The following is a 14,743-nucleotide window of genomic DNA, read 5'->3' as shown; positions in this document are numbered from 1 at the left end:
TAGTGACTCGACCCGGGACTCAAACCCAAGGACCTCATCACTTGCCCGGTGACGGCCAAATGAGCTATTGAGTCTTTGGATATCATCAGAAGTTTTTTTTTTTTCAATGATAAAATGCCAATCATCTTGCTGCTCGATTGAGGTCTGACGAATGAAAAAAAAAAAGAAAGATGCCAATCATCTTATTTTATTATTATTATTAATCCAAATATAGCCCTCAACCAAAGCCTGGTGTTGGCTTAATAACTGGGGTGACTGGCTTGGGATCCTAGGTTCTAGAGTTTGAGCCCTGTTGGCTGCTGCATTAGCACCAGGTGGGGTTGACTCGGCCTGTCATCCTTCTGAGGTCAGCTGAATGAGTACCAGTGTACTGGTAGAGAGGCACAGCATCAGCAGCACAGCCACGCTTCCAAGGAATGATAGCGACCCGGAAACCAAGCTGCCATAAGTAAGAACAGAACAGAAGCCCTCGATGTTCGTCTGGACGAAAGAGGTGGCCGTGCGAAGTTTAGTTGTTCTGGTTCCTGCAGGGTCTGAATGCTAAACGTCCAAACAAAGAAACAAACTTTCTTCTTTATATATTATGTATACAGAATGACCACAAAATCCCTCTGCATGCAGTTCGAATTTAGTTAGAATTTATCTGTGTGTGCGCTGTCAGTTTATCAGTTAGTTATTTATCTGAAGAAATCCTGCTATCTTCAGCTATCCTGCAACAAGATGGTACACCAGTACATTATACTGTCACAGTTGGAGAATATCTCGACAAATAATTCAGTGGACGATGGATTGGACGTGGATCCGAGATCGTGTGGCCTCCTCGAAGTCCGGACTTATCTCGGATCCATGTCCAATCCACCATCCACTGAATTCGTCATCGAGATATTCTCTAACTGTGAGAGTATAATGTGCTGGTGCACCATCTTGTTACAGGATAGTTGATTCTTGACAGTTGAAGACCTCAAAACAGCTGTCAGGGGTTGCTTTTATGAACTCCAACCTTCAACATGGAAGATGATGTCCAGAAGAACCTGGAGAAAAATTCAAATTTGTGTGGAGAATGGAGGGAAGCATACAGATAAGTTCTAACTGTGTGCGTAGGGATTTTGTGTCCACTCTGGTACATATTGTTTCGGTGGGAGGTTAAAATCCCATGATGCACCAAACGGTTTTTAACTCTTATGGAGACGTTCCGAATTATGGCAGACTGTTCATGCGTGGTTGAGGAGAGACACGAGAACCTTAAAGCTTTTGTTGAAACCAACGGGTTTATTTTCCAAAACACAAACAACCAGGGGAAGATTGACCTGACAAAAGGAAATGCAATTGATGAATAATTATATACAGTGAGGTGAAATGAGTAACAAAATGAAGGCGCCTCACTCCAGACTCAATCACAGATGAGAAAGGTACAAAACCGGGGGACTGAACTCTGGTGGGAGCTGGTGGAAGGATTGGTGCGGAGCAGCCAAGAGCAGGTGGAGGATGATGGGCAAGATACTGAGGAGACTGGTAGGATGAGGAACAGACACAGGGCAACAAAAACGGGTAGAGGTAAGCAGGCAGGATGACTCCTCTTCTCAGAGATATTCTCCCTCTCAGTCAGTTCTCCTCAAACGTCCCTTTTCTCTTCAGACTCTCCTCTCCGATGCATTCTCCTCGGCAGTCTTTTCCCCAGTTTTTATAAATATTTTTTAACCTCAGAACTCCTTTGATCCATCTCTCACATACCCAACCACCCGATTAGGCTCCTTCCTCTTCTCCCCGGGGAATGCTCCGCACCTTGAAGACGTCTACAGCTCCGCCCCTGGAGGTGTTCATAGCTCCACCCCACTCTTACAAAGTCTACCTGTACCCCATATCGAGGTTTACAAAGGTGTGAAATGCACAATTTCATTAACCATCGTCCCTAATGAATTATTACCAAGCACCACCCCCGAAATGGTACACATTCAAATAAGATGATCCTTAAGCTGACATGTCCCTACTTATTACATCGAGATTGGTTAACTACTCGTGCACTGACGATGCTACTCCATACATTCTTGTCTGCTCTATGGTAATGTTGAACCCCCCACAAATGTAATGATATTGTGACGTCCACGGGACTTGAACAGTCCCGCCAATGTAGAATGAGCCGAAACGATGGAGGCGGTTTATTTTTCATAACCCAAAGATGGCGGTTTTAATCGCTCTACCGCAAACGGGACGAGGAAGGTGGCACGAGTCGCTTTTCACTGAGTTAATAATGTTTATTTCTCTAACCAGAAATAATAAGACTCGGCAAGAGGAGGGATCCAGGGCGATTCGACGGGATGGTGGTGTGGGTTCGGGCGTGAGGAAAACACAAACAATTCCAATGGATATACAAACCTCAAACCCTCTAAGGCGCCAGGTACACACACACACACACACACACACACACACACACACACACACACACACACACACACACACACACACACACACACACACACACACACACACACACACACACACACACACACACACACACACACACAACGTAGCTGGCCCGTGGTGTAGACGCAACAGTCCCTGGATTGGTGTCGGACGAGCTGGCGTTGCGCTCGTCAGGGGCAGGAGACACCGTGGTGCTGTCGACCTCCTGGTGTCGGCCCAAGTCCGCTCACAGCTGCCAGGGAGCCAGTTCTGGCGCCAAGTTGCGAGCAGGAGAGGGAGGCAGGTCCGCCCGCCGTTCCACCCCGTACTCCCAGCCAGCAGAACCCCAGAGCCAACCGAGGTGAGGCATGAGGCACAGCAAGGCCACGAGACACGATGAATCCAGGAACGAACCAGCGCAACAATCGAGCACGCTCCGACCCAACAGCCTCCACCAAAACGGTTTCTCTTTATCAATCTTCTTCTTCCACCTCTTTTCCCCGAACAGAACCTTTTTATCCTCGAGTCCTCGTCACTTCCAATCGAGCCGTTTTATTGGCCCTCCACCGTCGCCTTCCGCCAATCGTGATCACGGGGCGGAGCCATCCGCAGCACTGTCCTGTGACGTCACGGCAAGCCTCCAGGGAATACTAAAAGGGTTTACGAAGACACACTTACCCTAACCCGTTTCCCTATCTAATTACGTGACAATTATCATTTCCTCCTTAAAGAAATGGACATTTACTAGACAACTTATCACCACTGAATTGCTACTTATTACATCGAGATCCTTGTGCACTCGAACAGCATGGCATACCCAATTAAACATCCTAATTACCCTTTGAATGCATATCCCCCCTCAGACGTAACAATATTATAATACACCGACACACACATTCACACCATCTTTGCCTAGTGGTGTATGCTAGGTTCAATTGGCTTGTATATCATTTCAAACACGTACTCTGTTTATGATCGTTAAGAGCATGAGACACATTTATGAATGACATAATCCTGTGGAATGGCAGGGCCTAAATTGAGAGCGGAACACTCTCTTTAGTTGATTGTAGCAGAATATCCTTGTCAATATCAGCATCAATAATCCACAAATTTATTTTGTGTAAAAGATATTTTAATTGCATACGAGTGCAAATCCTTTTGGTTTGATGAGGCCATTGCTCGATGATTTAAAGGAGGTGTGAGTTTGATGTGTTTAATGTGCTATTTGTTTCAAGTTTGCATCAAATCTTTCAACATTATGAATGTTTGACCATCCTAGCCTGCTGATGGACACTGTTTGAAGATTAAATATTATTCCGATGCCTGTTTTTCAATGACCTCGATGTGGTTCATGTCCAGGGCACTTCACTGCCATGGTGTGGAAGGGCAGTACAAAACTGGGTGTAGGGAAGGCCCAGGCAGGGGACGGTTCGAGCTTCGTCGTGGCACGATACTTTCCTGCAGGAAATGTCATCAACTCCGGTTGCTTTGAACAGAACGTCCTTCCACCGATTGCTTCTTAGTGCAGGTACGTCTCAGCACAGTGCAGGTACGTCGACAAAGTAGTATTTTTTTTAGACCCATGCATGTAATGTTTGATATTGATAAGGTAGGTTCCACCAGTCACTCTTGTTCACATTCATTTTCACTTCCCTTTTGTATTTATTTTATAGTTTTCGGTCCTCTGGATGTATGGTATCCCATGTGGTGGGCTAAAGGTTTGCATTTGAGTGAGTTATTTTGACCATATTGACTCTGCCTATATATTGGTGTTAAGGCCTAAGTCGCATTTGCTCTACGGCGAGGATACGGCAGCCGTACGCCCTCTGAATTGACAGAAACGTGCGGCGGCCACAGAGTTTCTGAGGTGGCCTCAGGGTGGCCCTTCGCCATATGGCTATATTTTACAGGCCGTAAGGTCGCCGTGGAATTATAACGCGGAGTTATAACATTTTTCATTTCTACGTTCGCCATAGCAATTCGACAAGCCGAAAAAAAAATATATATATATTTATATATTTACCCATTCGTTACCGTCCGTCTGGCCACACGTTCGCCTTGGGGCCCCCCTGCGGTCGCCTTGCGGGCACCTTGCGTCTGCCTTAAATTCTATGGCTGCCGCAGGAACGCCTTAAGGTCACCGTGCGACATCAAATCAAAGACCGTACGACAACCCCACGTTTTCGGTCTCCACAATTTATAAATACGCCGTGCGGCTCCCCGAAAAATAAAAAACATATGTGACTGCTGCATTGTGTGACCGTGGAAATACTGCGGCCGCCGTATAATTGCTAATGGCCGTAGATTTTGGAGACCCCACGGCCGCCGCGTGGCAAATGTGACCTCGGCCTGAATAAGATGCAAGTTGGGTAAATAGTTTGTGTAGATATTAAATCTACATTTTCATATAATGCTGTTGTATCGACGGGGTCTGCTAACGTGGACCCGCTAAAGCAATGTGCTTTGCAAATGGCCAAATCGAAGGAAGCCTCATCTCGCCGGTCTCTTAAAACAAATAGATTTCACCGATATTTATCTTGCACAGGGATTAATCAAAAACCAGCCGAAATGGCCGGTTTCCTCGCACGTGCGAGAGGAGGTGTTAATCGGGTGACATGCATTCTTAAGACATCAGATTTATTGAAATTGATCACAAGACAACATGAACAGAGAATTCCAAGATGAAAGGCAGACTGAAACAAATGAATCAATAGACAGAATGATATTTTTGATATTAGTATGGAGCACACAATCACTTTCACTGACAAAGGGGGAGTGGAAAGAAAGGTCCCAAAAGGATACCGGGGGGGGGATGGATGGATGGATGGATGGATGGATGTTGGCTCCAATATGGGCAGGTCTGCAGGCCGAGCAGCGCTGGTCAGCCCCACAGCCATAGCACCAAGGCACACCTACTATTGGTCTGGTCGCTCTCATTGTTACCATGCCCAAGGAGTTGCTGTAGCTGTGTCCAATAAGCTGACTCCAATGATAATTGAGGTAACATCGGTCAACGAGTGTATTATTAGACTAAGGATTCATCACTCCTTGGGTGTCATTTCCCTGGTCTCTGTATATGCTCAGACTGAGGCGAGTGATCTCACTGTGAAGGACGCGTTCTCTGCCACGCTCGAGTCTGTGGTTGATCAGTGCCCCAGGCGAGACACTTCTCATCTTGGGGGATTTCAATGCATCGAATGGAACTGATAGGGATGGTTATGAGACACGTGTTGGTCCCCATGGGTCTGGGACTGTGAACCAGAATAGCACAAAGTTCCTTGACTTTGCAAGAAGTCATGGACTTAGGGTGGCCGGTTCATGGTTTCAGCGCCCTCAGGCTCATCACGGGACTTGGTATTCCAACGCTGGCGGTGTGGCAAAGGAGATTGACCATGTGCTCGTTGATGGTTGCTGGAAGATGATCCATAACAGCAGGGTCTACCGGAGTGCTCAGTTTCTTAATACTAAGCACAGGCTTGTGGTTGCAACTCTGAAGTTGCAGCTTAAATCCAGGAGAATGGTACCATCCCAGTCTAGGCTGGAAGTTGGCAAGTTCAATGATGAGAGGGTAGCTGAGGAGTTTGCGAACAGGCTGAGTGGACATTTGGGGGATCCTGAAAAGTTGTGGATTGCCTTCAAGACCACAGTCCTTGATGTTGCCAGGAGATGTCTTTGATCTCACTGTCGGGTAAAGAAGAATTTCGTCCGAAGGGACACTGGATCCCATTGACCAGTCACAGGGCCAGGCTAAATGGCAGAGCTGAGCTGTTCAGGCAGCTGAGGCATAAAACTGTACGTGTGCTAAGGGTGGACAAGGAGGCCTATGTGCGAGGAATCTGTGAGGGGGGTAGAGCATCACCTGTAGTCAGGTGATTTTTCATCCTACTTTCAGGGGAATTCACGCATTGCGTTACTCCAAGCCCGTCCCTCAGTGTACTGCAGTAAGAGGAGAGGGTGGTGGGCTCTTGACCGAGGAGTCAGACGTGAAGGCCCGCTGGACTGGTTACTTTGAATGGCTGTACCAGGCTGATCCACCAGCTGTTGAGTTGGATGTCAGGGGTGTTACAATCCCGATTGCTGACCCTCCAATCAACTGTGGTCCATCTTCGTTTGTGGGAACATAGGCTGTGGAGAACCGGTTGAAATGGGATAAAGCTCCAGGGATCTGTGGCATCCATGCTGAACTTCTCAAGGCTGGTGGAAATGCTGCACTCGTGTCATTGCATGCAGTTCTGTGTTCTACCTGGAACACAGGCATCATCCCAATTGACTGGAAGAGGGGCCTTGTTGTCCCTCTCTGGAAAGGGAAGGGTGATCGCCAAGACTGCAACAACTACCGAGGGGTGACGCTGTTCTCAGTGCTGGGCAAGGTCTTTGCTCGGATAATTATTGAGTGTTTGCTAGCATCTGCTTGAGCACCAGCTTCCATAGCAGTCAGGCTTTACACCAAATAGGTCAATGATTGACCATATCCTTGCTCTACGGGTCCTCACCAAACGCAGACGAGAGTTTTGGCAGGGGCTGCTTGCTGCCTATGTTGATCTCTGTAAAGTGTTTGATTCGGGTGAATTGGGACGCCCTCTGGAGGATTCTTGGTCTTCGTGGGGTGCCACTAAAACTGATCAATCTGATGTCTGAACTATATTCTGGTGATGAGAGTGTTGAGATGTGATGACACCATCTCTGACTTATTTACAGTTGTTACTGGAGCTCGTCAGGCGTGTGTACTGGCCCGCACAATTTTCAGGGTTTGTATGGACTGGATTCTGGGAGGATGTCGGAGAGATCAAGCTGTGGTGCATCGTTTGGGAATGTCAAGATCGCTGAGCTTGATTTCACAGATGATGCAGTCATCTTTGCGGAGACTTTAGATATCCTTTTGGGGGCCCTCGAGGTGCTAAATGAGGAGTTGGAGCCGCTGCGATTTTGGGTTTCCTGGGTCAAAACTAAGATCCAGGCTTTCAATGACATCTTGGATGCTGCTATCTTGTCTGTACCTGTTTGTGGCAAGGATGTTGAGGTCATGGAGAGATTCACTTACCTTGGCAGTGATATTCATGTCTCTGATGGCTGTGAACCAGAGGTTAACAGACGTCTGGGTTGGGCCTGGGGAGTCATGGATTCACTGGATTATGGTGTGCGGGAGGACAAAAGTCCGAGTCTTCAGGTCCTTTGTGCTTCCAGTCTTGCTCTATGGATGTGAGACTTGGACTCTGACCAGGAATCTGAGACAGACTTAATTCCTTTTGTACCAGGTCTCTTTGTAGAATCCTTGGCTATCGCTGGTCAGACTTTGTGTCCAACGCGCGATTGTTGAGAGAGACTCAAATGAGATTTGTTCACTGCATAGTCCGTGAGCGTCAGCTGTGGCTGTATGGACATGTGGCTCGTTTTCCTGATGCTGGTCCTGCTCACCAAATTCTCTTGGCGAGGGAGCCTCGTGAGTGGAGGAGGCTGATGGGCTGACCCTGTGCCTTGTGGTTGCAGCAGGTTGATCAGCATCTCAAGGAGATGGGGATGAGCTAGGCATCTGCCTGGGGGATGGCCAGACGGAGGCCCCTGGAGTACCGGCGGAAAGTGGACGCAACGACGCACTGCTCCGGCGCATGCTCCCATACCTGACTTACCTGACAAAGCACCAAAGCACCAACATCCAAATCCACCCTTCTCCTAATCTTGCCTGGTTCACAGAGAGGACATACATGAATTGCATTTTCCTGTGTAAAGTCTGTCGACTATAGGTCGGTTGTGGCGTGTGTCGACTATAGGCTGGTCGACACCTCTCATGGCGTGTGTAAGAACAGGGCAACTTCACTCCAACGGGTCCCTGGTTACAGAAAGTATTCTAACTTGGACAACCACACGGCTCATGCTAACTTAACATGCTACTTTATTCGCACCCCCTCCAACGTAACAATATAAATTGATTCATACCCTTGGTTGGCTTGATGGTTTCCCATCTGAACACAGAACTTGTCATTCTGGGATCGCAAGTTCAAATCCATATTGTGTGTACATGCGTGCTTACAGATGTCAGATAGCCAGATGTATGGGTTAAGATATTCAACTGCCATCAGCAAAGCCATGGGACAGCTTGAGTGCTGGACGCCAGGATGACGTGCACATCTGTACCTAACAGAAGACGTAATGCCGTCCCAGTGAAAACAGCTTGACAGGCAGAGGGGCAGATGGATGGAGAAATCTGGTTACTTTAATATATAGATGATCAGGAAGTCCTTGGCCTAACTTCGACACAAAGACTAATAATAGGTTGAGTTTCAAGATTTAAATGTTTAAATGCCATGTTGGAAATATTTTCATTATTTTTAGACAGTTATTGATTCGTGGACCTGCTGATCATGCCTCATGTTAAAATATCGAGTTCACCTATTTCTGCAGACAATGAAACTGGTCATTGAAAGGTTTTCTAGATTATAGCTGGGGGAAACTGGGAGCACAACAGATTCTTGTTAAATCCTTTTAAACAAAGGAATCGTGGCTTACATGCTGTTATGTCAAGTACTCTTAGACCTGTTAACCAATGGTACTACAAACACCTTTCTTTAAACAGAGGCCCCTGCACTAGACCACTCGACAGCTTCGGTGCACCTCTGCGAACATCCAACGGAACTGCTACAGAAGCCACATTTAGATTCATAGCTGGAACACCTGGAACCATGGTTCAGCAAGCAATTGGACACTTTCCACCAATGTTTTAGGACATTTTTGGGGTTTTTGGCAACATCTGGCTTTCAGAAACTTGACATAACCATCGCTGATGTTTACTCTTGATGGACTAACAGAATTTGTTGTGTGCAAAGCTTGCAATTTGAAGGAAACGGTCATTATGCTGTATGTAAGTAATACATGCGGTATTCATCTTGTACTGATTTGTATGTTCTACTCTCGGATTTCTTTTGTACGAGTTAATATAACCTAGGTTAAATTCCTTTTCGTTAGTTTGAGTTTCAATAAACTTTTGAGTGAATGTCTTGTGATGGACGACCTGATGGTTACTGATTTTTGGTTGAACAGTTGTTTGTTTGTGTTTTTTATGAGGACAGATTTCTATCAGAGTGAATAGTTTCAATTGAAACAGGTGGAACTTTTTGGAATATCCATCGATTGTTGCCAAATTAGTATCTTTCAGAGTGGGAAGCCTCATTGCTGTGAAGTGACCACAGTTTACCAGTCACATTTCAGTCGACTGAAATACCAACATTTCCCAGTAGAGGGCAGAGTTATCCAATTTTCTCTTTCTATTTTTTTTTCTCTCTTTCTCTCTTTCTCTCCAAGAATAATTGCCCTGGGTGGTTTTCCTTTTGCTTTCCCAGCAGTCATCATTCCTGGAATCTGGTGAAAGGTACAGACTTGAATGCTTTCCACTTGTTTAAAAGATATATCTGGTGTGAAGGGAATGAAGGAATAGTTTACAAAACTATGTGAAAAGTGGGATGCTTTTAATGTTGGACTCGTTGCATATTCGAGAAGAGGGGAAAGGAAGGGAAGGGAAGGGGCAGGAGGAGGGAGCTTGTGATGCCCAGCAACACCAAGCACCCCTGCTCGTAAGAAATATGTGACTGCTAACCACATTTACAATGGTGACAAGCTTTTGTATCATAACGTGATTTACTTGGCACATTGTGTCATATCCCGTGCAACCAACAATATCCTAGTGTTCGAATGTATAAACGTAATGTCAACGCCTCTAACATAATCCAGAATATTAAACTTCAGCCTGGTCTTTCGAATAAAAATCAAAAACAACAATGTCCTTCGGATTTCCTGCAACTGTACCATGATGCATATCGTGTTGGACAAGTTTATCAACATTTCGTTGACCCAGCGAGGTCGAGGACCAACAATAGAACGTGTAGGAATTGTGCACCAACGAGTCAGCCTGGGTCACACGCTTATTGCTTCAAGGGGCGTGTCGGGTTTGCTTGTGACGTCAGAGCTGCACTCGCGTAAATTGAAGTAGAGTTGGACAACCCCATCCCTGAGGCGCGCTTTGTGTCGCATTCCACGGCAGCACGCAAAAGGTCGGTCTGCATCCACTTCAAAGTGAAACACAATCTCATGTGGTCCATCAGGATGGATCGGCAAAGGGAGTGATCAATCACGGGAGATCTAATTACAACAGTATTAAATAAATATCACCATCGGTACTCTATACCCGTTTTCAATGGGTTAACACTGAACTCAAAATAGATGGAATGCTCACTGCCATTGACAACACACAGAGTGTAGCTACCGGGCGCCATCTTGGTTGGCGCGATGCTGGGTGAAGGTGGTTCCCATCATGTAGTTTGAGTGTAATTTATAACGAGAAATGATCGTGTTTTTCACCTTCTGTGGGAATTCAATGCATAAAAGAGATGATCTATTTTTCTGATGAAATCTATAGTGGCATCACATCCCCAAAAGTGACATAATCCTTGATCACATAGAACTTCAAGAACATCTGCAACACTCCAGCTAAGTGTCTGGGCTGCCAAATTCAACTTCATCTCTTGCTTCTGCCACGGCAGTGTGAGCATTGTGTAGTTTGTTTCCCAGTGTTAGTCCCTTCTTCTCCTGGAGTTTATGTAGTTCCTTGATGTATTCCCATTTGATGTAGCCCCCCCCCCTTACCATCTTCCAGGATGCCATTAGATGCAAGAGTTCCTCATCAGCCGCTAGATGAGGTTTACCTGCTCAGCTCCTGACAATCCATTGACTAGGAAGGAACCCACAGGAATTTTCCAATTTGTGTTGCGTGGAACAACCATGAAGCCCAAGGCATCTGATGCAACCGGATTGCTGTCATCAGAACGCTCTATGCCAATATCGACATAACCATGAAACATGTTCCAATCCCATTGAACAAGCTTCTTCCATCCCATCCATTGGGACCATACTCAGTGCAAAGCATTGGTGCTGCCTCAGCAGTCTTCTGGGCTATTGGGCACAATCCTGGACGGGTCATCACTCTGACACAGGATACCAGCAAGCTGGCACTAATTTTGCCGACCTCAGAAGGATGACAGGCAGTCAACCCCACCTGGTATTAATTCAACAGCTGAGTGGGATTTGAACTCAGGATCCTAGGATCCCAAGCTCACCACCCTAACCATAAAGCCAACACCAGGCTTACATGCTTCTTAATGGCAATCTATTTCATCAAGCATCAAGGCACAAACAAATTCAAGGCTGCTTTCTGTTGCTTTAATTTCCAGAGTGCTGAATATGCTTCTTCTGTGAACCCTGGTTTGCCATCAATGGTGCTGAACCAGTGGTGGATGACACTGGGATGGGGCAGCTGGAGGTCAAATGTTTTCCACGCATATCTTTTCACCTTATCAGAATATTAGTGAAGTGTGAGGGTGAGTGCAAGGGGTTACTTTTCCCTGGATGTCTTGTCTGCGTTCCTTAATTAACCATCCTCTTCATGATTTCAGATGGCATCTCACAGGTTTTTGTTTAACCATTTCCAGACCACTCTATGTTAGGAAATTATTTTTTAGCGTCTTTACTGCATCTTCTAGTTAATCTAGTGTGTCAACTTTCTGATATTGCTTGATATTGCTTGTAGACTGCTTGATATTGCTTGAGAACTCTTGAAATGTTTTTGTAGCGTGGTCAAACATCCTGTCAAGCTTGCGTTTGTTGAACTTTTCTTTGCTGGAGTTCTTGGCACATTTATGTTGGAATCGGTAATGTCTGTCCGTGGAGTCTGTCTCTTTGGGGTTTTGTGTGTCGGGGTGCTTGTTGGTACACCAGTCACCAGGAAGGGGTGTTGAATCGTCGGGAAGGTGGTTGGTATCCTTCATTAATTCCACTCTGGTTGACTCCGTGTGAGGTCAGCATTTTTGATGCGATGGGTTGTTGTGATTCGAAGATCCACGTTCTGACCGAGTTTGATGGCTGCCTTGCTCTTGGTCTTTTCTGGATGGGTGACATCACTCGATGGTGCTTGGGAAGGTTTCCTGCCATTTGACGAGAGGTCTCGAGGAAAGGAGGGCTTGTGGTGCCTTACAGTCTGAAAAGATGAACAATGAGGAGAAGATCGCTGTTGATAATGTTATCAATTGACTAATAGAGTCTTGAACATTTGGATAAGCATCCAATTGTAATTTGTATACTTTATCAAATCCTTCAGAGAACACTAACACATGAGGGATTGTTTCTATGAGTTTTGTTTGCTTAAATATTCTTTTTGTGAACCGTTTCAACTCCCCACATCTTTTAGTTTTCGATAATGGACGTGAGATTTCATTCAACTGAAATGAAATTGTATTCATCTAAATGTCGTTGCAATGACGATCAGTGAAAGAGAGAAATAATTGAAAGAACAGAAAAATATTCATGTGAGTGTTTGTTTCCCCAATTCAAAACAGACCAGTTTCACTCCAAGTGTACCATTGTTAAAATCCTTTTTATTTATTTATTTTTGGATACCTTGTCGAGGCTTGTATGAGAGCGAACACACAACGCACATCAAGAGGGTCATGAGACAAGAGGGTCAGGTCAAGTATGGGAGCATGCGTCAGAGCAGCGCGTCGCTGCGTTCACTTTCCGCCGGTACTCCAGTGGCCTCTGTCTGGCCATCCCCCAGGCAGATTCCTGGCCCATCCCCATCTCCTTGAGATGCTGATCAACCACGAGGAACGTGGTCGGCCCATTGGCCTCCTCCACTCACGAGACTCCCTCGCTGAGAGAATCTGGTGAGCAGGATCAGAGTCAGGAAAACGAGCCACATGTCCATACAGCTGCAGCTGACGCTCACGGACTATGCAGGTAACAAATCTCATTTGAGTCTCTCTCAGCAACCGCTCGTTGGACACAAAGTCCGACCAGCGATAGCCAAGGATTCTCCGAAGAGACCTGGTACCAAAGGAATTAAGTCTCCATCTCAGATCCTTGGTCAGAGTCCAAGTCTCACATCCACAGAGCAAGACTGGAAGCAGCAAGGACCTGAAGACTCAGACTTTCATCCTCCCGCACAGGTACCGGCAGCGCCACACCCCATTATCCAGTAAATCCATGACTCCCCAGGCCCGACCCAGACGTCTATTGACCTCCGGCTCACAACCTGCGGAGACATGAATATCACTGCCAAGGGAAGTGAATTTCTCCACGACCTCAACATCCTCACCACAAACAGGCACAGAGAGGACAGTGGTATCCAAGATGTCATTGAAAGCCTAGATCTTAGTTTTGACCCAGGAAACCCATAATCTCAGCGGCTCCGAATCCTCATTCAGCATCTCCAGGGCCCCCAAAAGGATATCTAAAGTCTCCGCAAAGATGACTGCATCATCTGCGAAATCAAGGTCATAGATCTTGACATTCTCAAACGATGCACCACAGCTTGATCTCTCTGACATCATCCCTAGACTCCAGTCCATACAAGTGCTGAAAAGTGTGGGGGCCAGTACACACCCCTGACGAACTCCAGTAACAACTGGAAATAAGTCAGAGATGGTACCACCACATCTCACAGCACTTTCAGTACCAGAGTAGAGTTCAGACATCAGATCGATCAGTTTTGGTGGCACCCCATGAAGACCAAGAATCCTCCAGAGGGCATCCCAATTCACCGAATCAAACGCTTTACAGAGATCAACATAGGCTGCAAGCAGCCCCTGCCGAAACTCTCGTCTGCGTTCAGTGAGGACCCGAAGAGCAAGGATACGGTCAATCGTTGACCTCTTTGGTGTAAAGCCTGACTGCTCTGGACGCTGGTGCTCAAGGAGATGGTGGCGAACCCGATCAATAATTATCCAAGCAAAAACCTTGCCAGGCACTGAGAGCAGCGTCACTCCTCAGGAGTAGTTGCAGTCCTGATGATCACCCTTCCCTTTCCAGAGAGGGACAACATGGCTCCTCTTCCAGTAAGTTGGGATGATGCCTGTGTTCCAAGCAGAGCACAGAACTGCATGCAACAACACGAATACAGCATTTTCTCCAGACTTGAGAATTTCAGCATGGATGCCACAGATCCCAGGAGCTTTACCCCATTTTAACCGGTTCACCGTAGCCTGTGTTCCCACAAACGAAGGTGGACCACAGTTGATTGGAGGGTCAGCAATCGGGATTGTAACACCCCTGACATCCAACTCAACAGCTGGTGGATCAGCCTGGTACAACCGCTCAAAATAACTGATCCAGCGGCCCTTCACTTCAGACTGCTCTAACTGCAGTTCACCAAGGGATGGGCTCGAAGGAACGCAATGCACGAATTCCCCTGTAAGCAGGATGAGAATCACATGACCGCAGGTGATGCTCTACCCCTTCATAGATTCCTCGCACAGAGGCCTCCTTGCCCACCCTGAGCACACGTACAGTTTTACGCCTCAAC

General features: G+C 46.5%; 1 protein-coding gene across 2 annotated transcripts in view; it reads left to right on the top strand.

The window, feature by feature from the left end:
* The window catches only part of GLIPR2 (GLI pathogenesis related 2), a 59,895-nt gene extending 49,825 nt beyond the window's left edge, over positions 1-10,070 (top strand). For both annotated transcript variants that reach the window (XM_085851031.1, XM_085851032.1), the window contains 2 exons: positions 3,760-3,928; positions 8,972-10,070. In XM_085851031.1, coding sequence (XP_085707157.1) covers positions 3,760-3,923 — 164 coding nt within the window. In that variant the 3' untranslated portion in view covers positions 3,924-3,928; positions 8,972-10,070. The remainder of the gene's footprint in view (positions 1-3,759; positions 3,929-8,971) is intronic.
* The last annotated feature ends 4,673 nt before the right edge of the window (positions 10,071-14,743 follow it).

This window comes from Eptatretus burgeri, chromosome 13 (assembly GCF_056783735.1).
Source record: "Eptatretus burgeri isolate ZD-2024b chromosome 13, Ebu_testis_v1, whole genome shotgun sequence".
NCBI classification, from domain to species: domain Eukaryota; kingdom Metazoa; phylum Chordata; class Myxini; order Myxiniformes; family Myxinidae; genus Eptatretus; species Eptatretus burgeri.
This window is presented reverse-complemented; position numbering and strand designations above follow the sequence as displayed.